Source organism: Bos indicus x Bos taurus, chromosome X (assembly GCF_003369695.1).
Source record: "Bos indicus x Bos taurus breed Angus x Brahman F1 hybrid chromosome X, Bos_hybrid_MaternalHap_v2.0, whole genome shotgun sequence".
NCBI classification, from domain to species: Eukaryota; Metazoa; Chordata; class Mammalia; order Artiodactyla; family Bovidae; genus Bos; species Bos indicus x Bos taurus.
The window spans coordinates 129,777,853-129,798,999 of NC_040105.1; the positions used below are offsets into that span (position 1 = coordinate 129,777,853).

At 38.9% G+C, this 21,147-nt stretch overlaps 1 protein-coding gene and 1 non-coding gene across 15 annotated transcripts in view; one reads left to right on the forward strand and one right to left on the reverse strand.

Annotated features, from left to right (window-relative positions):
- Positions 1-21,147, forward strand: part of MBNL3 (muscleblind like splicing regulator 3) — a 121,103-nt gene that overhangs the window by 57,438 nt on the left and 42,518 nt on the right. For 2 of the 14 annotated variants that reach the window (XM_027533102.1, XM_027533103.1), the window contains exon 1: positions 18,587-18,678. The exons of 10 other annotated variants lie outside the window; for them this stretch is intronic. In XM_027533102.1, coding sequence (XP_027388903.1) covers positions 18,652-18,678 — 27 coding nt within the window. In that variant the 5' untranslated portion in view covers positions 18,587-18,651. 2 more of the 14 variants (XM_027533106.1, XM_027533105.1) reach the window with 2 other exon arrangements.
- On the reverse strand, positions 2,229-2,331 carry LOC113888247. The gene has a single exon (XR_003509887.1). It is a non-coding gene; the product is annotated as a U6 spliceosomal RNA (small nuclear RNA).

Below are 21,147 nucleotides of genomic sequence, written 5' to 3' on the forward strand. Positions count from 1 at the left end.
GAACTGTTTCTTTTTTTAAAAAAATGTTTCACTTGTTCCATGCAATGCAAAAGGCTTTTAAAACTTAGGAAGGAATGGTATTTTATAAATATTTTTAAATTAAAATATATTACTTTTCAAATTCTATGAGGCCATCAGAAATTATGTTTATGAGAACCATGTAATAATAATAATAGTAGTAAATTCTACCTTCTATTGACTGGGGCTTCCCTGGTGGCTCAGACGGTGAAGTGTCCGCCCTCAATGCAGGAGACCCGGGTTCAAGCCCTGGGTCGGGAAGATCCCCTGGAGAAGGAAATGGCAACCCACTCCAGTATTCTTGCCTGGAAAATCCCATGGACAGGGGAGCCTGGTGGGCTATAGTCCATGGGGTCGCAGAGAGTTGGACACGACTGAGTGACTTCACTTTCACTTTCTATTGACTACTATGTTCGAGAAACTTTTCACATGCCAACTGTATTCCTTAACCCAGTTTAGGCTTTCCCACTGATGGGTCAGGTTTCACCAGCTATATGGTCTTGGGTAAGTACCCACCCTGCCTGTTCCTAAATTTCCTCCCCTATGAAAACAATGTTCCTATTAGCACGTACCTCCTGAGTTCCTGAGCGTTCAGATGTGGTGGTGGCTCACGGTAAAGAATTCGCCATGCAGTTCGATCCCTGGGTTGGGGAGGATTCCCTGGAGAAGAGAATGGCTACCCACTCCAGTATTCTTGCCTGGAGAATCCCATAGACAGAAGAGCCTGGCGGGCCACAGTCCATGGGGTTGCAAAGAGTCAGACACAGCTGTGTGACTAACACCTGCGTTCCTAAGCATTCAAATGTGATGATCCGCCTAAGGCACTTGGAATAGATCCTGGCACACCACAAGCATTCCAGACATGTCTTTTCACCAAATAAATTCCATTCTCCATTAAAGGAACCAGGGAATCCTCAGAGTAATGACTATAGCTGGATTGAGGCAGGAAAAATATGAGTCTGTGACATCTTGTGCTTCCAGAAAGTAAGGAAGTGCTTGGAAAAGGAAGGGGCCTGATAGCTGGACACTGGAGCCAACCTGAAGAAGCACCCAGCGAGCGAAGTGTCAAGCTCAGGGAAGACAAGGAAAGACTGAGAAACTGTCAGAGATTGGAGATTAAAATAAACATGACAGATAAATACTATGTGGGATCCTGGATTGGATCCTGGAGTGGAGAAAGCACATTAGAGGGAAAATTGGTGAAATTCAAGTAAGGTCTCCAGTTTACTTAATAGAATTACAGTAAAGTTAATTTCCTGGTTTTGATAACTGTGGTATGTATGATGGATGTATAAGTCATTGACATAGGAATCTAAGTTAAGGATCTCCAGGGGTACTCTCGGAGAAGGCAATGGCACCCCACTCCAGTACTCTTGCCTGGAAGATCCCATGGGTGGAGGAGCCTGGTAGGCTGCAGTCCATGGGGTCGCTAAGAGTCGCGCACGACTGAGCGACTTCACTTTCACTTTTCACTTTCATGCATTGGAGAAGGAAATGGCAACCCACTCCAGTGTTCTTGCCTGGAGAATCCCAGGGACAGGGAGCCTGGTGGGCTGCCGTCTCTGGGGTCGCACAGAGTCAGACACGACTGAAGCGACTTAGCAGCAGCAGCAGCAGGGGTACTCTGTACTATTTTTTGCAATTTCTCTGTAAATCTAAAATAATTTCAAAGTTAAATGTTTTAAAAAGAACTTTCTTAGTCTTGCACATGCACCTTCTGTTTTTTTTGGTGCTCAGAAATACAGTGGAGTATTAGTTTTTTTGCTTTTCTTTCTTCTTCTTTTAAACTCTGGGTGTGGTAATGAGAAAGCTCTGAAATCCATGCAGTGGCTGATCCTGAAACTCACCTCAACCAGCTAGATGAGTCAGATAATTGAAATAGTTAATGAGAGCACTCATACCCATAATAGCGCTTCACAAACCTAGCAAATCAAAACCTGCGAATGTAGAATATTCAGTTGAGATTGTTACAACTTACAGATAGGAAACTAGGGATCTAGTGAGAGGGAGAGTCCCTTGCCCAGGGTCACATAAGCAATAATCAAAAGAACCTGAAAACTGCAGTGTTCTTCCAATCATTTCAGTCTTTTTTCCCATGGAGAAAAAGGAGATAAGAGAAAACATCATTTGGGATTATTGTATTTTGTTTCTGTTTTTGACCTTTGCAGCATTCATTTCATTCTGAGGAGAAACATAGAAACATACTGCTTAAAAATATGGAACGCTTCACAAATTTTCATGTCAGACTTGTGCGAGAGCCATGCTAATCGTCTCTGTATCTTTCCAATTTTAGACTATGTGCTGTCAAAGCAAGCATTGGGCTATTGTTTTACTAAACCAAAAGCATCCAGCGCTTATGGTCAGACTGTCCCATGTGACACTGGGATGCCCTGCTTTCGACGTTGTGTGGTTCTCCTTTACTTTTTGTTACTTTAGAAAGGGGGAAAAGTCATCTTTCCTTTTCCTAATATCTCCCTCATTTGTTGTTTCACAATATTGTGTTTAGATGAAGACTTTAAAATTCTTTTATTTATTTCTTTGACAATTATTCTGGCTGTTAATTTTGAAAACAAGAAGGAAGAGGGGCTAGGGTGTTTTATTTTTAGAGCAAGTTATCTAACTTAGTGATACTGCGCTGTTTTAAATCACTGAGAGTCAGAACACTGAGCTGTCTCTACTCACTTGCCCATCCTTCTCTCCAAACCCTGCAGCACTGAGTTAGCTAGCCAGAATCGGGTATTGTAATGGGCTGTGGATCATGTATAGCTTCACTGCAAGAAACTCTTTGATGTCTGATGCCGTTATAGATATACTCATTAGTACAAAGTCTGGGCCAGCTAGGGAGGTACCTGTCACAGATCAGCTGAAGATATTGCAGTAGCAGGTCAGCCTTGTTATGGGTCAAATACAGTTTTGTAAAGGAAAACAGAATCTAATCCAATGAATTTAAAATGTTGTTTTATGGAAGCATAGCTCAAGATCATTTCTCACTACCCCTTGCAGCCAAGGCTGCAGTTGGCTGCATAGTAAGAAAGGAGTTGTGATATAGCCAGGAAGGTATTTTTCAACCACAGTTTGATACCATTAAGATGGACCTTTTGTCACAGGAATCCCATTTAGTATGAGTGATCTGAAGTTTGAATACTGTCTACTGTATGTCAACTCATGTGTGGAAGAAGCTCTTTATATGTTAGGGACATAGATGTCTGATTTTACTTTATCATCTAATACTTCTCTCATGTCACATACTGTATAATCATTACAAATACTTTTTCTCTACTTCACTTTTTTGTGAAATGTGGACATAAGATACTTTTGTGCATCTGGAAATAGCAATTAGTTCTTCTAGGAACATGACTTTTCTCATATAACATCATTTACTCACTGCTGTTTTTGCCCTTACAGATTAGTTTTCTGATTGTAACATCCCCAAGGTTGTCTTGTTTTCCTCTGTCTCAGCCTGCCACTTGATTGTTGACCTACAGGTTTATATATTCCAGAGGAATTTTAGCTGTCTGTTCTTTCCTCAATATTTCTAAATAATCTTTTCATTTTTTTCTGTATTTCCTCCACTGTATAATAAGTCTTTGGTTTCTTAAATTTATGTTTTTTGTTCCCGTTAGTGTCTAATCCAGATTTGCAGCCCTGCTTAGGTTTTCAGTGTTTTTATTACTGTGCATTCAGTTATCACCACAGGGTCCAGTTTTACTGCTAGACGTAATGAGAAGTTTAACTCATGCTTTTTCCTATCTTTCTTGATACTGTTTTTTTAAAAGTCAGTAAACAGTTCCATTTGTTCTACAACCTTTTATTTTGTAAATAATCTCCACCATTTAGATTAACCATGTTGTTTAGAGTTCAAGTAAATTATTTTTCCAATATTATTCATGATGAGTTTGTATAATATGGCTTAGTGTTGCTTAGTTGCTAAGTCATGTCCACCTCTTTTGGAACCCCATAGACTGTAGCTCGCCAGGCTCCTCTGTCTGTGGAATTCTCCAGGCAAGAATACTGGAATGGATTGCTATTCCCTTCTCCAGGAAATCTTCCTGATCCAGGGATTGAACCCAGGTCTCCTGCGTTGCAGGCAGATTCTTTACCTCTGAGCCACCAGGGCTTAGTGTCATGCCTAATCTGTTTAGTGAAATAGATGTAACAATAGAGTCCATCAATTTTTGCAGCTGTTACTGGTTCATAAGCATGTGAATATATGCTTTCAGTTGGATTTTTTCTATTGTAAGTAGACATTTTATTGTAGTTGAAACTCAAATTTTTATTTACACAGTGGGAATTGGTAGAAAAGAGATATTAGCCTTTTGCTCCTCCCCATGTTCTTGTGGGTACACAGTAGACAGTGAAGGCAGTTTCCACACTGAAAAACATCCAGTGGCTTGAAAACATAGAGTCCACAGTGATAGAACCAATTTCCTGAACTAAGATATAACCAGTGTGTTAGGCATGATTTGCCTGCTAACTAGTTAAAACTAAGGTTCTGGTTTCTGTCTTTAGCATGCAGAAATGCAAACAGAAAATGTTTTTTCTCTGTGACTTTAAACTTCACCCATCTTTTATATGTGTCTGGGTACAGTGAGTAGGCAGCATTGTAGTATCGATCATCTCTTATTCCATTCCAAATACATTTTGGAGATTATATTTTTAAGATGACATTGTGTTAAGATCACACTGTCATACTGTCTTAAAATTTTTGTTCATCCTATTTATGAAAAAAAAAATAGTAATCCTGAAGTAGCCATTTGAGAAGTTTGAATATTTAAAAACTCTATGTGGTTTGAAAACATTTGCTAAATACCTATCTTAGAAGTTGTTTCTCTGTTGTTAATGTTTATACTTATCACATGCTTTGGTAAACGAACTTAAATCTTTTACCAACATTTGTAAAAACATAATCTCTAGAGGGTTTTTTTTTTTTTTTTTTTTGCAATTTCCTGGTTATTTCACTTTTTCTCTTAGCCAGAAAAGCATTCTATATGGACGCAAATTCAATTTTAACTTCCAAGCAACCGAAAAAAATTTTTTGTTTATTTTCATTCTGCTAGCACTACAACAAAGAAAGGATTTTTCCAGCTTTATTGAGATATAATTCACCTATAACATTGGTTAAGTTTAAGGTATAAAACATGACGATTTGATACAACTATATATTGGGAAATGATTACCACAGTATGCTTAGTCAACACCTCTGTCACCTCATATAATTACTCTTTTTGTAGAACATTTCCAGACTTACTCTCTTAGCAACTATCAAGTATATAATACAGTTTTGTTCACTATGGGCTTCCTTGGTGGCTCAGATGGTAAAGAATCTGCCTGCAATTCAGGAGACCTGGGTTCGATCCCTGGGTTGGGAAGATCTCCTCAGGAGGAAATGGCAACTCACTCCAGTATTTTTGCCTGGAGAATCCTGTGATCAGAGGAGCCTGGAGGACTATAGTCCATGGGGTCACAAAAGAGTCAGACATGAATGAGTGAGTAACACTCTCTCTGTTCACTATGATGCTGTACATTATATCCATAGAACATATTCATCTTATAACTGGAAGTTTGCACCCTTAGATCATATCTCCCTATTTTCCGTACTCCCCTGTCCCTGGTAACCTCCATTCTACTCTATTTCTATGGGTTTGGCTTTTTTCAGATTCCTCATGTCAATGAAATGATACAGTATTTGTCTTTCTGTGTCTAGCTGTCAAGGTACATGCATGTTGCCAAAAAAGGATTTCCTTCTTTATCATGGCTGAATAATATTCCATTGTGTATGGTTTGGAATATTGTCTTGTCTTTCAAAGATGCCCTAGAGGTAGTCTTCATAAATACCTCTTTCTTCAGTGAACCACAGATGTAACCATGGAAATGTTTGATGTGAATCATGGTATCAGCAATGGAATAAACATAGAAAATGCTGCCTTGTAATAACAGCTCTAAAAAGGGCTCCTTGTGTGGCCTTGAGCAAGTCATAAGAATCCTCCTACCTCTGTTTCTCTTCATACAAGAGCACGGAGCAGCACTCAATTTGTAGGCTTATTGATTATGGTTTACTACAAGGATTTTAAATATTAGGGGTCATTTGATGCTGAAAGTCCTGTTAAATCCATTAAGAGTTCTATATACACCCAGTTCCTCAAAGAAATTATTCATTCAGCAAATATTTATTAAAACATGTTACTTGTTAGGCAAGGACTGCACCGAATGCAAAGTTGTGGAAGATGTGGTCCCTGCCTGACCTCCTAGTAGGAAGCTGCTTGTGTTATGTGCCATAAGCCAGGTACAAACTAATCATGAAAAGAATCCAAGGGGGAAGGCGGGGGACTGGAATTACACCCAGCTGTGGTGGTTAAAGAAATAGTCATTAAAGTGGTACCATGTGAGATATTCTTGGAAGGAGGGATAGGAAGAGATTCCAGGCAGAAAGGATAACCTCAGCAAAGACAGAGGAAAAACTGTAGCATGGATTTGGGGAGTTGAGTGTTAAGTCAACCTCTGAAGTGTAGATCGTATGTTGGTAGAGGAGTAGCCTTAAAAGGAAGTGAGGAATTTGAACTTGATTTTGTAGCTCTGAGGAATCTGACAATTTTTAAGTAGAGAAATGGCATCACCAGCCTATGTAAGATGAGTGGATAGAGCCAAAGAGACTGGCGACAGGGGAACCACTTAGAAAGCTCCTATTGAAGCTTAGAAAGCTTCATATTGATGGAATGAAATGATAAGAACTTGAATTAGTGGGAAGGAAAAGCCACTGATGGGTTTGAGATGTTGTTCAAGTCAACATGGTTAAATAAGAGGGGGTTGAAATTTTACTTCTGCCTACTGCTGTTGTGTTCACCTCCATATCCAATTTCATCACATTTGAAGTGAGGATTTCTCAGACTTTTTGGGGGGTTTCACATTAGATGATATCATTTACCACCACAGCTTTTGTGCCTAGCACACACAGTACATATTAGGAGCTTGAAAAGTGTTCATTGAATGAAACATACCCCCACTTTGTTGCATCATTTTGACAGAGGAAGAACCAATATGGGCTCCCCTACAAGGGGAGTCATCTCTCCATGTATGTCTATATTTCTACTCCCAGTTCAGTTTTTACCTGAATATGAATGAAAATTGTGTACACCCATGTGTCAACATTCCTCACTCAGTCACATTTTAACCTAGATTCGATAGCCTACCGATTGCTGATTTTTGTGAATTTCTGTCCCTTAGCATTATAGAAATGTTCCTTGGCCAAGCACCTTGGATGCTCTCCAAATGTTGCATTTTGAGTGTTTTTACCCTCTATGTGGATTTTTTAAAAAATTGCTGAGTGGCCACTGTAACATCTTGGGTTTCCCTGGTGGTTCAGATGGTAAAGAATCTGCCTGTAGTGCAGGAGACCTGGGTTCGATCCCTGGGTCGGGAAGATCCCCTGGAGAAGGAAATGGCAACCCACTCCAGTATTCTTGCCTGGAGAATCACCATGGACAGAGGAGCCTGGTGGGCTACAATCCATGGGGTTGCAAAGAGTTGGACACGGTTGAGCAACTAAGCACTGTAACATTAATATCTTAAAGTAATTAGTGTGATAAGCTAGTAATATTCAAGCATCGTTTTTTGCCTTTGAATGTTTGAAATTTAATTTCACAACAAATGGCTACCTTGCAAGTAAAGGTATTCTTGGAAGCACAATTAGTGCTAATAAGGTCATTCTGAGTCACTTACAAGGTCAAAATCTGCAGAAAAGTGTTTTGTGTAAAAGGTAACTGCCTATTCCAATAAAACTATATATTTAAAGTTTAATCAATAAAGACTGTCCTGAATGTACAGTGATCTTTTAAAAGTCCAAAGAGTTTGAGCATGGAAAGGCAAAGAAAAATTCTTAGAGAGCCCATGTATTGACATTCTAAAATAAATGTACCAAGCAATCTGCTTTTTCAAAGACATGGGGAAATAATGAGAAATGTGAAAGTAATTTCAAGATGGAATTTTTAAAAGGGATTTCTAGGCTTACGCGCTGTACCTTGATATTTGTACAGTCAGTTCAATCTCTTATACCATCTCCATCTTCATCTCCATTTCACATAGTGATTTCAGTTTTTCAGGACAGACATCCTGAGGCCTTGGGTGAATCAGGACATGATTCAGGGTTAGGCAACTGACTCTAGTTCAAAAATAAGAAAAGTACCTGGGACATTTTTAGAAAAATGTTTCAAAAAAGAAGAAAACTTAAGATGGTTTTAAGTATTTAGCAGCATTCAGCTGATGTCATTAATAGTTTATAATAATGTTCATAATTGTAACTTGCATATTTGAATAAGCGACTGACAGCTAAGATGAAGCCAAGACTCTCTTTCACTCTTCCCAACTTCTAAAGGTGTCACTCTGGTGGCACATGACATTTACTCCATCTCTGAAATATTCATGATAAATTTAATCATCACATTTCACTATTCCTCCGTCAAATCGCCTACTAGAGAAACACATAAGAAAAAAAAAAAATAATAACATTACTTCCTAGCCAGAGATTGTAGAGAAAAAAGAGAGAGAAATTTGGAGACATCTATCTATCGCTTCCCTGATAGCTCAGACGGTAAAGCGTCTGCTTGCAATGCTCGAGACCCGGATTTGATCCATGGGTTGGGAAGATCCCCTGGGGAAGGAAATGGCAACCCACTCCAGTACTCTTGCCTGGAAAATTTCCATGTACTGAGGAGCCTGGTAGGCTACAGTCCATGGGGGTCACAAAGAGTCAGATACGACTGAGCGACTTCACTTTTCTTCTTTTCTTTCATCTATTGAGACAGGCTTTTCATTCTGAAATACTTCAGCTCTAATAATAATGTATTTGAAACAAAACCAGAATGAAAGTGTAATGAATAAAATAACATGCTAATGAAAGAGGGGGTGATAGAGAAAGGGAGACTCCCCCAGAGAGAGAATTATTTGTGCCATTTTTATCACAGATTATAAACTCCATTATCAATTCCTTGGCTTTCCTTGAAGCAAAAATGAAGAACTGTGATTAATTATGGCTCAGAGACATCTCGTTCTCCCCATCAGATTTCTCCTCCTCCTCAATAGCATCTCTAGACCCCTATTTTAGCCACCTTTGATTACTACCCCACTGTCTTCCTTTGATTTCTATCCCATACTGTCAAGTGCTAGAGCCCCTCTCAGCAACAGTCCCCAGGCCCCTGCAATTGCAGGAGAGAGAAGATGTATAAACTCCTTGTAGGCAGGTTCCCTGCCTTACTCTTTGTGTCGTCCATAGTATCCAGCAGTCTTTTTACAGAGAGGTGCTTATTAACCAGTGTACTTTCTTTTATCGAGCAATAAGAACAATGCAGTTCAATACATTTTCCTCTCTACAGTAGTTATCAGAAAGCTCAGAGCTACACTTAGGGCCCAGCTGAAGTGATTAACCTTATCTAGCTTTTTGAAGTTTTTGATGTAATTGCCACCACCTTCCCCATTACATCACTCTGATTCTTTGCTGCTGCTAAGTCGCTTCAGTCGTGTCTGACTCTGTGCGACCCCATAGACGGCAGCCCACCAGGCTCCTCTGTCCCTGGGATTCTCCAGGCAAGAACACTGGAGTGGGTTGCCATTTCCTTCTCCAATGCGTGAAAGTGAAGTCACTCAGTCGTGTCCGACTCTTCACGACCCCATGGACTGCAGCCTACCAGGCTCCTCCGTCCATGGGATTTTCTAGGCAAGAGTACTGGAGTGGTGTGCCATTGCCTTCTTTAGGCCCATGATAATGGTGTTTTTGGAAATGTGTCCTTATAAGAAGGACATTTCCAAGCCATTTTGGGAGAATGTAGTTGTGTAACTAGTGAGAGGGCAAGGGAAGAGGTTAATTCTATTTCCAAATTTCTTATTTGCAGCTTATTAAGCTGTTTGAGTGTTTTTTATTTTTGACATGTCAATGTATTACAAGCATTACGGTATTGCAAACTGGGGGCTTCAGTTTAAGTAAGCTGCCAGTGATACTCAGAAGTAAACGGCGTGCTGCTGAGACTACTCTTAATCAGAAGGGAAAGAATAGCGAATACTTGGAACTCCTTAGCAAGGTATTTATTTTCTTCACAATGAAAAGACGAACGTATCTTATGGGATGTCCTGTTTCCTTACTGCATCACTGCAGGGTACAACCGATGAACTTTGGTGCTTGCTTTGAGGTTTGGGAGTCTACCAATACTTCACCTTTTGGTTATCCATGTTGAAATGCTGTGGTCAACATTGTGTTGTTTGCTTGTCTAATGTGAAAAGTATTTCCTTCCTTTGAGCTTATCCTTTTTTTCCAAATACCTTTTCTGGGAGTGAAGAGAAGAGGTAGTGCTTTCAAATGAGTGTGGTTTCTGCAGTGTAGTAAAGGTATTAATTTATTGGAGAGCCAAGGAGAATTTACTAGAAAATCTTCTGCCTGCTTAAATTTGGGTACCTAACAAACATTTCAAAAGCACACCCTGGGGAGATTTGTAGAGCAAATATAGGCAACGTAGTACAGAGCTCTTAAGTACTTATCTCCATAGCTAATTGCACTACGTTTGTAAACAGAAAATGAATGTAAGTACAATAGAATTTTGAGAGGTCCAATCCTTGTTTTTGCATGACCTGGACTGGCCTTCTTTTATGCGACTGCTAACATCATTACTGAGGTCAGAGATGTGGAATTAAGATATCAAAAGCCCTTTGATATGACCTTTTAGAAACTGAATTATCAGCAACATAAGAAAATGCTCAGTAAATGGCTCAATCTATTTTTGGATTAGACAGCTGCGTTCCCAGTGTTGGGAAAGTGTTGTTGGCTGACTGGCAGCACCACCTTCACCTGGGAACTTGGTAGAAATGTAAATTCTTGGGCCCCACCCAGAAGTGCTGAATCACAAACTTTGAAGGTGAATCTGACAGTCTGTTTTAAAAGGCCCTCCTGAACACTCGAATTTGAGGACCACTAGTTTAGAGAAACCAGTGGCTCAGTTGGTAAAGAATCTGCCTGCAATGCCGGAGACCTGGATTCGATCCCTGGGTTGGGAAGATCCCCTGGAGAAGGAAATGACAACCCACTCCAGTATTCTTACCTGGAGAATTCCATGGACAGAGGAGCTGGGCAGGCTACAGTCCTTGGGATTGCAAAGAGTAGGACACGACTGTGTGACTAGCTTTCACTTTCACTGTCTAACAGTCCAGGAGAGTATCAACTAAGAATAATGTATCTCAGTTTCAGAATTCTCAGCAGTTATTATTCCTTCAATGCTTTTTCTTTTTTTCCACTTTTTTTTCAAATGGCCTCATCCTTGGCTTATTGTTTATATTCAGATCTGGTGGAAAGAAAATGACACATGTTCTGGAAGACATATATCTTTGGGAAAGTTATATTATTCTCCCCAGGGAGCACCACAATGCTTATTAGCTGAGAGAAGACATACTGCATGAGACGTACTGCACGAAAGAGCAGTTTACTTTTGTTGCTGTTCAGTCGCTCAGTTGTGTCCAACTCTGTTACACTCAGCATTTCTCAAAAAATATTTCACCACAGAACCCTCTTTTTGTGGAGCTCATGGAAACTTTCCGTGGAACATCTCATCACAGGTAGTTGGGCAAGAATACCATTGGTATGTAAATGTATGAAACCGAAAAGAAAAAGATTCTTTTAATCATTTGTCTATTGTAACACTTTGGAAGGATTAGTGACGTTTTTTATACTCCAAAAGCTCTAATGTAGGTGTCGCTAGCTGCCACAGGTGGACTTTCAAAATGTTATATGCAGCAAGTGTGGGGACAAAAAGGGTCTAGATATGTATATGGTATATATAATATGCGTTTGTATATAATATTTATTATTCTTTATAATAGAAATATATTCAATATAGTATTCAGTATAATGAGAATATTCAGTAAATGAATAAATATGTTCAAATGTGTTTCACATTTATGTGAGTTGCTCTTGGCTTCTAAGCAGTTGGCCTATTGAGAAGAAAAACAAGAAAAATGAAAAACTAGTTCAAATATTTAGAAACCGTTTTATAATGAGATTCATTTTTATTATTTTACCAACTTAGATGAATCATATTCAGAATCCCTTTGTGATAATTAATTATGTGTTAGAATTTTAAGCACCATTAATATCTTTTATAGCCTGTTATTTGTTTTGCTTTATCCTCCTAACTTTCTAGGAAAAAATGACTTGCCTGATTTTATTATTTTAATATGTGTTATAAATAAGATATAGATGGCCCCAATGGCTCAGTGGTAAAGAATCTGCAATGCAGGAGCCACGGAAGACATGGGTTCAATCCCTGGGTTGGGAAGATCCCCTGGAGGAGGAAATGGCAACCCACTTCAGTATTCTTGCCTGGAGAAATCCCATGGACAGAGGAGCCTTGTGGACGACAGTCCATGGGGTTGTAAAGAGTCAGACACTACTGAAGCGACTTAGCACAGCATAAATAAAATACAACAGCTGTTTTGGCAAAAATAAAATATAGAAAGTACCAACCAAAAAAAGTGACACTCCAAACTTTTTTATATGATAGAAATTACTTGGAATGTTTTATTCACTATTAATTCTATAGTGAATTTGTGTTGTGTGAGATCTTAAAGTAAGAAGCTTGTAATAGTAGAGAAGTGCCTCTTGACTAGATAAACTTGTCTTCTAAGTAGGCACTGGCTTGTTGCCAGTTGTAAAGGGAGCAATAATTCCTTTCTCTTTTCACTTATTTCCAAGGATAAAATTAAAGCCTGGATCTGCTTCTTTACCCTCTGCTCTTTCACCTACCATTACCAGCGAGCTGCGGGACAGCAACTGTATAACAGTCTCCAGTTCTAAAAAGAGAAATGTCCTTGGTTTTTTAACACTGTATATAAATTCCCTCCCTAGGCACATGATAAGTTGTAGTACAAAATCAAAAATTCCTCATATAATGATGCATTATTTTTTGTGGGGAAATCAAATGGTAAAACAGTTTGTAATCTATCAATTTTGAAAAAATTCACAGCAACAATTTTAGCTCTGTTGTAATGAACTAATGAAAATAAATTTTTTTTTCTGATTTGATCTCCAAAGCATACTAAACTTTACTTTTTCCCTTTGTCCTTTCAAAGTAGTTATGAAGTGTGTAGGAGCAGGAATTATTCCTAGAAAAACTAATTAACAGATTTGGAAAATAATTTAGTCGTGATCTAAAGGTAATTAGAATCCAGGGCATTTAAATCCCAGTTTAGCCCTCTTCCTAATAAAATACTACATTTATACTTAGTAAAATACTACATTCATATTAAAAATTTAGGTTTATTCCTGCTTTGTCTTGGAATAAATGCATTAGAAGTCAGAGTGTGAACTGCCGGTGACCTGATTCCAAACAGTAGATTCATTTCACCATTGGTTTTATTTATCATGATTATTTTCCCCATCAAATTGTCTTTGAAAGTATAAATACCCTTTTGGACTCTACATGTTCAATTGTGTAGTCACTTAAAAGATCTAGATTCCCTACTATATATATCATCAGTAAATATCTAGAACATTTTGATTTTTCAAAGCTGTGGAAAAACCTCAATGATAAGTTAGATTGAATAGAATTGATACGTTGACATCATATTTATATGTTTACCTGATGGATCCCCATGTTAATTTGCATTTGAAGTCTTCAGTCTTATTTTGTGAATAATGTTTACTTAACCAAAAATAAATTGACCATATAGAAAAGAAAATAAACATAACTCTTGCTTACAGGCTGAGTGGAAGCACTGGAAACAACAAATCCTAGTTCCCAGGTTCCCATATCATCACCCCATGTAGCACTTTGTCTGGTCATTAAAATCAGGTCCCCCCTAAAACTGAACCTTTGGTGGCATGTCTTTCGTGAGGTGTGTGTGAATTCTTATTTGTCTGTGTTCTTTGTGGAATGAAATGCTTCAGAAGAACACTTTGTACTTCTTTGCAATAAATTCAATCTTCTGTCATTGTTTGGGATCTTCTCTGCTTTGTCATAGTGTTGAACCTACAGCCCTCAGCACTTTTTGTAGTCTGAGTAAACCTGCTTCTAAATGGCCCTGTCGTGTTCCTGTTTTTAATTCTTCTTTTAGTGTGGCAATAATAATAGTCCCAAAAGGCACACAACCAGACCTTTCACCGAGCCCCACTTCTATCCATTCTCTATGTCCATGGGGTTTTCAGGACTGTTACTCTTGTCAGGCTGTGGTCATTTGTGCTTAAGTTTTCATAACCCAGCTCCTGATTCCAGGACACTGCTTCTTCCAGACCAACTGGCAACATTCCTATTATGTATTTACTAAAAAGCTGTGCTAAGAGATGAGATATCTGTACTAATTGTTCTGCTTTGGTTAGGATAAAAGACTTAATAATGCGTTTAAAGCCGTTTGAACAGTGCCCAGCACATGGTAAATACACAGTAAAGTTATTCAGGTGGATGTGGTGTAAAAAAAACACTGGACATTCAGTTACCTTGTCTTACTCATTCTCAAGTCACCCAAGATGCCCAGGTACTTAACAAAACAGGCCACTTGGCATACATTCACCATTTGAATAGTTTGGGGACATAGCTGACAGCCAGTTGGTATGTAATCTTTATTATAATCTTAGACGGGAAAATAGTGACCGGAACACTGGAAATATTTGAACAAGTTCGTTCTTCAGTTTAGCACACCGAGATGCTGGGAAGCGCTCGTGTACATGTTCAAATCCCAGCTCTGCTGCCTTACTTCTGTTACCTTGCGCGTGTTCCTTCCGCTCTCTGTGCCTCAGTTTTTCAGTAGAGCACTGACTTCCTAGGGTTATACTGTGCAGATTACAGGAGGTAATGCACAGACAGCACTTTGAACAGTGTCTGACATATGGTAAATATACTACAAAGTCAGCTGATATTCAAGTGGACATGGTGTGAAAAAGATGCCAACCCAAACAGCGTTCAGTAAAGCCCGCAAATGAGTTGTACTTTTATGACTACTTTCATGAAATTAGTAGAAAATATAATTTTACAAGGGCCCCAACCTGGTCTCTAAATGTGGGTCAATAATCATCACATGCCAAGGAACATGAGCTAAACCTGTAGATACCATTACTCTGTAGCCCACTCATAAAAGGTCAGAATTAGTTCGCATCTGAAGGGGGTCATTTGACCTTATATGCCAGAGTCTAGTATATAAAATCAGTGTAAAACATAAAACAACGTTAAATGCTCCACTTATCTTCAGGAGAAAAATAAGTGTGAAATATTAGCACACTTATATATATATTTTTTTTACATGGCCTAGTTTACTTCATTGTATCACTTGATCAAATATTCTTCTAGAATGAAATCTGGTTTACCTTGTATAAGGGACACATAAACTGGACTCTATTTCGGCAAGACACCTTTTGTGAAGTTTTTTAATTTTATTCTGATTTTCAGGAAAGGCACAACAAAGCTAGAGTAGATTTAACTTTTCCCTCAGCAGAATAAGGATTCTGCTAATTAAAAGGCAGGGACTAGATCTCAGAAACCTTGCTGTGCTCTAGAGGGTTTATGTTTTTAAGAAACACTGCATCCTTACAAACATTCTGTTCTCCCCATAATTCTTGTTCTAACTGCTTAAACTGACTTGTGGAGTACAATTAATAGATTTTTTAAAACTAATTAACTTTTGCTGTCCTTTGCTTCACTTTGTTTTAGATGTGGAGACAGGCATTCTCTGGCAGAGGTCTTATTTCAACTTCTCTGTAAAGCTATGAGAGTTTTATGGTTGAGGGATTGATTTATTTTAAAACATAAAACTTCCACTTATCATTTTATCTTCTTTAAACAAGCCCATTTCTAGTTACATTGTTTGTGGATGGCCTTGTTTAGTTCTTTAAATACCAGGAACAGTTTCATCATCATCAAATATTAACTGCTCGCTGAAAGCAAAAGGTGAGTTTAACAAGGTTGCCATATTTACCAAGTGAAACTGAGAGAAGATCATTGTAAAACATTTCTTTTAAAAAAGTAGTCTTAGTAGTTTCATCAAGAAGTTTTCTAATTCTGTTCACATCTCTGAAATACATTTTGGATGAAACAGTATATTTGGTAGATATTCAGGCCAGGCAGAATAGATCTTTATTTTTAAAGAGAAAGAATTTATATCAATAAACTGCTTGTTTTTATGTCAGAACAAAAACAGCAACTTGGCCTAATAAAGAATCACTTGGCAAAAAAAAATAGCCACTTTATTTAAATACACACTGCATTTGGAATTTGGAGCTTTCTTTGGAGATTGTCTGATACTCTTAAATGCCTACAGTTTTAATAACAAGTTAGTGTAAAGGGATATTTCAGCAGGACTTTTGGTGATAAAAAATATATTATCATTAACAAAATGTAGACTTAATCCATGCCTCTGAGTATTCTCATGGCAGTCCGTGTCACCCAGTAAACCTTTCTGCTTGGAAGCTTCATATTTGTTACTAATTAGGTAGTTGGGTAGGAGCGTGAGCTTATTTTAAAGTGCATACATTTGGCTCTATTGTTTGAAATATTTCTACTTATGAATTTAGCAAGACCCTGTAAACAGCCATTTGGTATGCTTTTAAATTTCTTTATCTGAAAGAAAACTTACGTTTAGGAAAAAGAAAAAGCGAGATGGGGACTGATTTTCATCTCTGTGCCTCTAATTTCAAAAATACATAGGTAAATCAATAACTATATTTGTCCTTTATATAACCTCTGGGTGGAGGGGTAGTGACTGACTCTAGAGATGTAATTATTTAATTTATTCTTAGCAGCATACTGAGCTCTGCAAAGATAAATTGTTTAAATCTAAACAATAATCAGTGCCTTTCTCACCTTTTACTCCCCTCAGTTTGCAAGATACTTGTCTACATTTAATTCTTCTTTGAACCTTGCTTTTTACTTCGAGACAGGAAATTTAATTTTGCCAAGTGGAAACCGCAAGGCTTAAGTTTAGTGCACAACTAAGACCCTTAGGAATTGAAGGGATTGCCAAATACCTTCTGACTTCCCAAATTTTAGTGCCGTTAGAACTCACTAGAGACCCTTAAGTCATGGAAAACCTAAGGTAACTGGCATGGTTTCAAGGGTTAGAAGTCACAGTGTAGGAAAGCCAGTTAGACAGAGAAGGCTTGAAGTTGTGGTTTTCAAAGTTGCCTGAGTGAAGCATTCAAACAAAAGAAGAAAGTGCAGCAGCCTTTTGGAAAGCTCTGGCAGAACTTCCAACTTTGGCCAGGGGTGCTGGGAAGCTGACTGTGGGATCTTTGTAGCCATCATAGGAAAAATCTCCATCTTGTTAGCTGTGTGGAGATCAAATATGGACAGAAATGTTCAATGTCATTTTAACAGGCCATCCAGTTCCTTGGAGTTCACTGAATGCCATGGGGCTTGCTTTGAGTTTTAAAAGGAGGAAGTTAAATTAGTATTTTCATAAGGATTCTCTAATGAAATATGTTACAGGGTATCTTAGGGAAAAAAAAATGAGGGAATGGTTTCTGCGACTGAACTGTGTTTCTTAGTTAAAGACCGGCCGATTTCTTTCTTTAGGACATGTGAGAGGGAACGTTTACTCAGCTCTGGTGGACTGTTCATCTCCAAGAGGGGAACAGAGTGTGCCATTCCTTACAAGTATTTCACCAGGAAGCTCAGTTTCTGAGCCTCCTCTCTTAGGAATATTACACAGACTGATTTCTAAGAGCCTTTCCAGCTTTACCATTTAATGTTTTTATGACATGTTGTCTATAAACATATAAGCTTCCCCAGTGAAGTGCAATTTCCTTCTCTCTGATCTAATTCTGACTCTTTGATAATCCCAACAAAAGAGCCTGAAATCTTAATAAAAAAAACTTTAGGACTGTGTCTCGTAACTGATTCCTGAATTTTCACCACTGCCACTTTTGTGTTATACCTAGTCTGTCATGCGGGGCTGTTATGAATCACCGTTTTTCCTGAATATATTATTTTGTTCATTAGAATTAACCATGTTCCTCTATATCTGCCTCTGTTTTAATATGAGTAATCAAGGCTTGACTGTAAAAGACATCTATGCAAATAATGGCTATTCATGCCGTTTTTTGCACGTTGTGAATATGTATCTGCATCCATCTTCTGTGTGCTTGTAGAAACATGATGCTTAAGCAGATGTTTTCCTGGGCTTCACTGGATGACTTTTGCTTGAATTTGAGTATGCCACCGACAGGACTGAAGAAATGAAAGTTAATCTGCTCTCCTCTCCCTCCCCCTGCTAAAAAAAAAAAAAACAACTTTAAAACATAAAAGCCTCCTCTTCCTGTAATAATTCATATGTTCAAGAAAATTTATATAGACTTAAAGAGTCAGGAGATCGGCACAGTGGTCACTCACCACGCCCTCCCCCCATCCTAGTCTAAAGGAGGAGCTCTGGCAGGCAGGCATCAAAGTCATTTGAATACACAGTTGTTGCGCCACAGTGGTTGGGAAAGTGGAGTGGCTGACTGGGTAGGGAGCCGTGTGAAGCTTTTGGTGGGAGGAGCCAGGGAGTAAAAAATTGCTTTCTCCAACAGTCAACTTCCTTAAATTCCTTGCAGCTGGTCAGGTAAGCTGGGACTGAGAGGGCCTTCTGCTTTGCTCTGGGGGAACTGAAGGCCTAGTAGAGCCTAGGCTGTTTCCAATGGAGGGGGCTGCTTATGACCTTAAGGTAAAGGGAGGTAAATGGGTTTTTGAGGATTTGACTTTATTTAGCTTAACTCACTGGAGTGGACGAATAGATAGGGAGAGGGTTGCCAGATAATATTTCGTATGGGGCATACTTATCCTAAAAAAAATGAGTCCTTGTTTATGGGAAATTCAAATTTGATTGGGAGTCCTGTGTTTTCATTTGATAAATCTGGCAACCGTAGATGTGAGCCCAGATGGAAGCCCTAGCCGGGAAGAAAGGGTACAGGCAGCCAGTGTCCATTCTGTCCTGGTTCTGAGTCGCTGTAGTGACTGGACGGGTGTCCAGAAAAGGGAGCCGAGGCAATGCTGAGAGCCAGAGATCTGACTGCCTAAGGGTGGAGGGAGACACCCCTTTTATGTTGCTTCCTAAGAAGCCTATGTAGCAAGTAGCTTCTTGAAGGTGCATGATTTTCTGTGTATTTTAATTCTTGGAGTAACAAATTCAATGTCATTCTTTTCATTCTTTCCTCTTTTTCTGTGTTTTAATGACATTTTCTGTTGGCAGCCATCAACTACTTTAAAGACAGCTTCCATGAATACTTAGCATCAGAAACGCCTCTGACTTTTGGTAACTCGGTACCTGTGTGCTTCAGTTGTTTGGGGATTTTAATTTGATTCTGGTTGTCTGTTTTGTAAACAGAGATGATACATTCCTGAGGAACATATTGAACAGATATCACATTTTTCTCAAGCAACTGAAGGTGTTAGACCACAGGGGGAAAAATTGGGAAGTGGGCAGGGAGCAGACCTGGGGTATTGGAGAGGCAGGCTTGGTTTCACTATGAACAGCAACTATGATTTTTGGTGTTATTTGTTCTTCAGAAAAAGTTCAAGCTCATGATTATTTGAGAATCAATGTTCAACGTGAATACAGCTGAATTATGGGTCTTAAGCACAGCAGAAACATTTTTGTTGTAAGAGGTCAGTAGAGATGCACAGGAAGGCCTCACCCGGTGTGATTATCCTAAAGCCTTATATTCCACCTTTGTCTAAGTAGCTTCAGGGAATTTGACTTGCAGCTGGTTAGAGAAATGAAGAGTGGGAATGGAGCAGTTGGAGGAGGCACTTTATTCTAAACTGACCCTCGAAAAGCAGTGCTCCCCTTGGGCAGGCCCAGGTGCTGATTAAATATGAATCTGCTGCAGGTTCCTTTATTCAGTTTTATAGGGGCTCTATATCCTGGGCGGTTCTTGTGACCACAGACCCCTGGGAATTATACCAGGGTTTGTGTCTGCGTGCCTTGGGTTCGTAACATTTCTGATTCAGTGTATACTGAATGACCAGGAATTTTCAGCCATGATGGTCACATACATGTCAGAGTATATATTCATTTAAAAAAATAAGCAGTAACAAATGAACTATTTACTATACCTGAATAAAATAACGGTTCATTTGAATCAGAAAACCAGGAACAGCCTCAGTCATGTGTTGGCTATTGTTCTCTTCTGGAGGAAGAAGAAAGAACTTAGGGAAGGAAATAGCAAGAGAAGCAATTAGGCTTCTAAGGCAGGCTTAGTGTGATACCCTATAAAATTATTCCCACGAAGTTTATCCACTCAGCAAACTTTTATAGAGTAGTCACTATTCACCAGGCACAGAAACAGCCCTGGAGGTTCAAAGATGAGGAAGATACAGTCTTGCCTTTAAACAAACTCAAAGTCAAATGGGGAGATAGGCATGCAAACAATTTATCAATGTACACAGTGATAAGTGCCATGATAAAACTGAGTACAAGATGCAGCTGGAAGCACAAACGAGGGAGAGATAAAAGGGAGTGGAGGAGTGGGGGTGGGAACATGGTTTCAGGAAAATCTTTATAGAGAAAGAGTCATTTGAACTGAAAATCCATATTGGGTAGTGAGAGTCTGGAAACTTGGCTTCTGTCCGTACTGAGCTGCTTGTTAATTAGGACGAGCCACATCATCAATTTGGCCTTCACTTTCTCTGTAAGATAAAGGTGCAGGAGATGTTCCTTAAAATCCGGTTCAGCCCTACATGTTTCAGTTCTGGTAATCAGGTTATCTCGTGGGCTGTTGCAGAGAACAACAGTGTGATTGTTGAGTTCCTCCTCCCTTCATCTTTTGGAGGTCACCATTCGAAAGCTTTCTTGAGGCAGATAGGCAAGAAAATTCTTCTGCTCTCCTCCCAGCTTCTTACTTATTCAGACTTGGTCTCTGGTTTGCACCAAAGTCATTGCCCTCTGTATATGTATATGGGATGTCAAGAAAGCAGAGTTCATGAGTTTGGGATGAGCAGATGCAAAATATTATACAGAGAATGGATAAACAACAAGCTCCTACTGTATAGCTCAGAGAACTATATTCAATATCCTGTGATAAGCCAGCATGGAAAAGAATATGAAAAAGAATATATATATATATATATATATATATATAAAACTTAAATCACTTTGCTGTACAGCAGAAATTAACACAATATTGTGAATCAG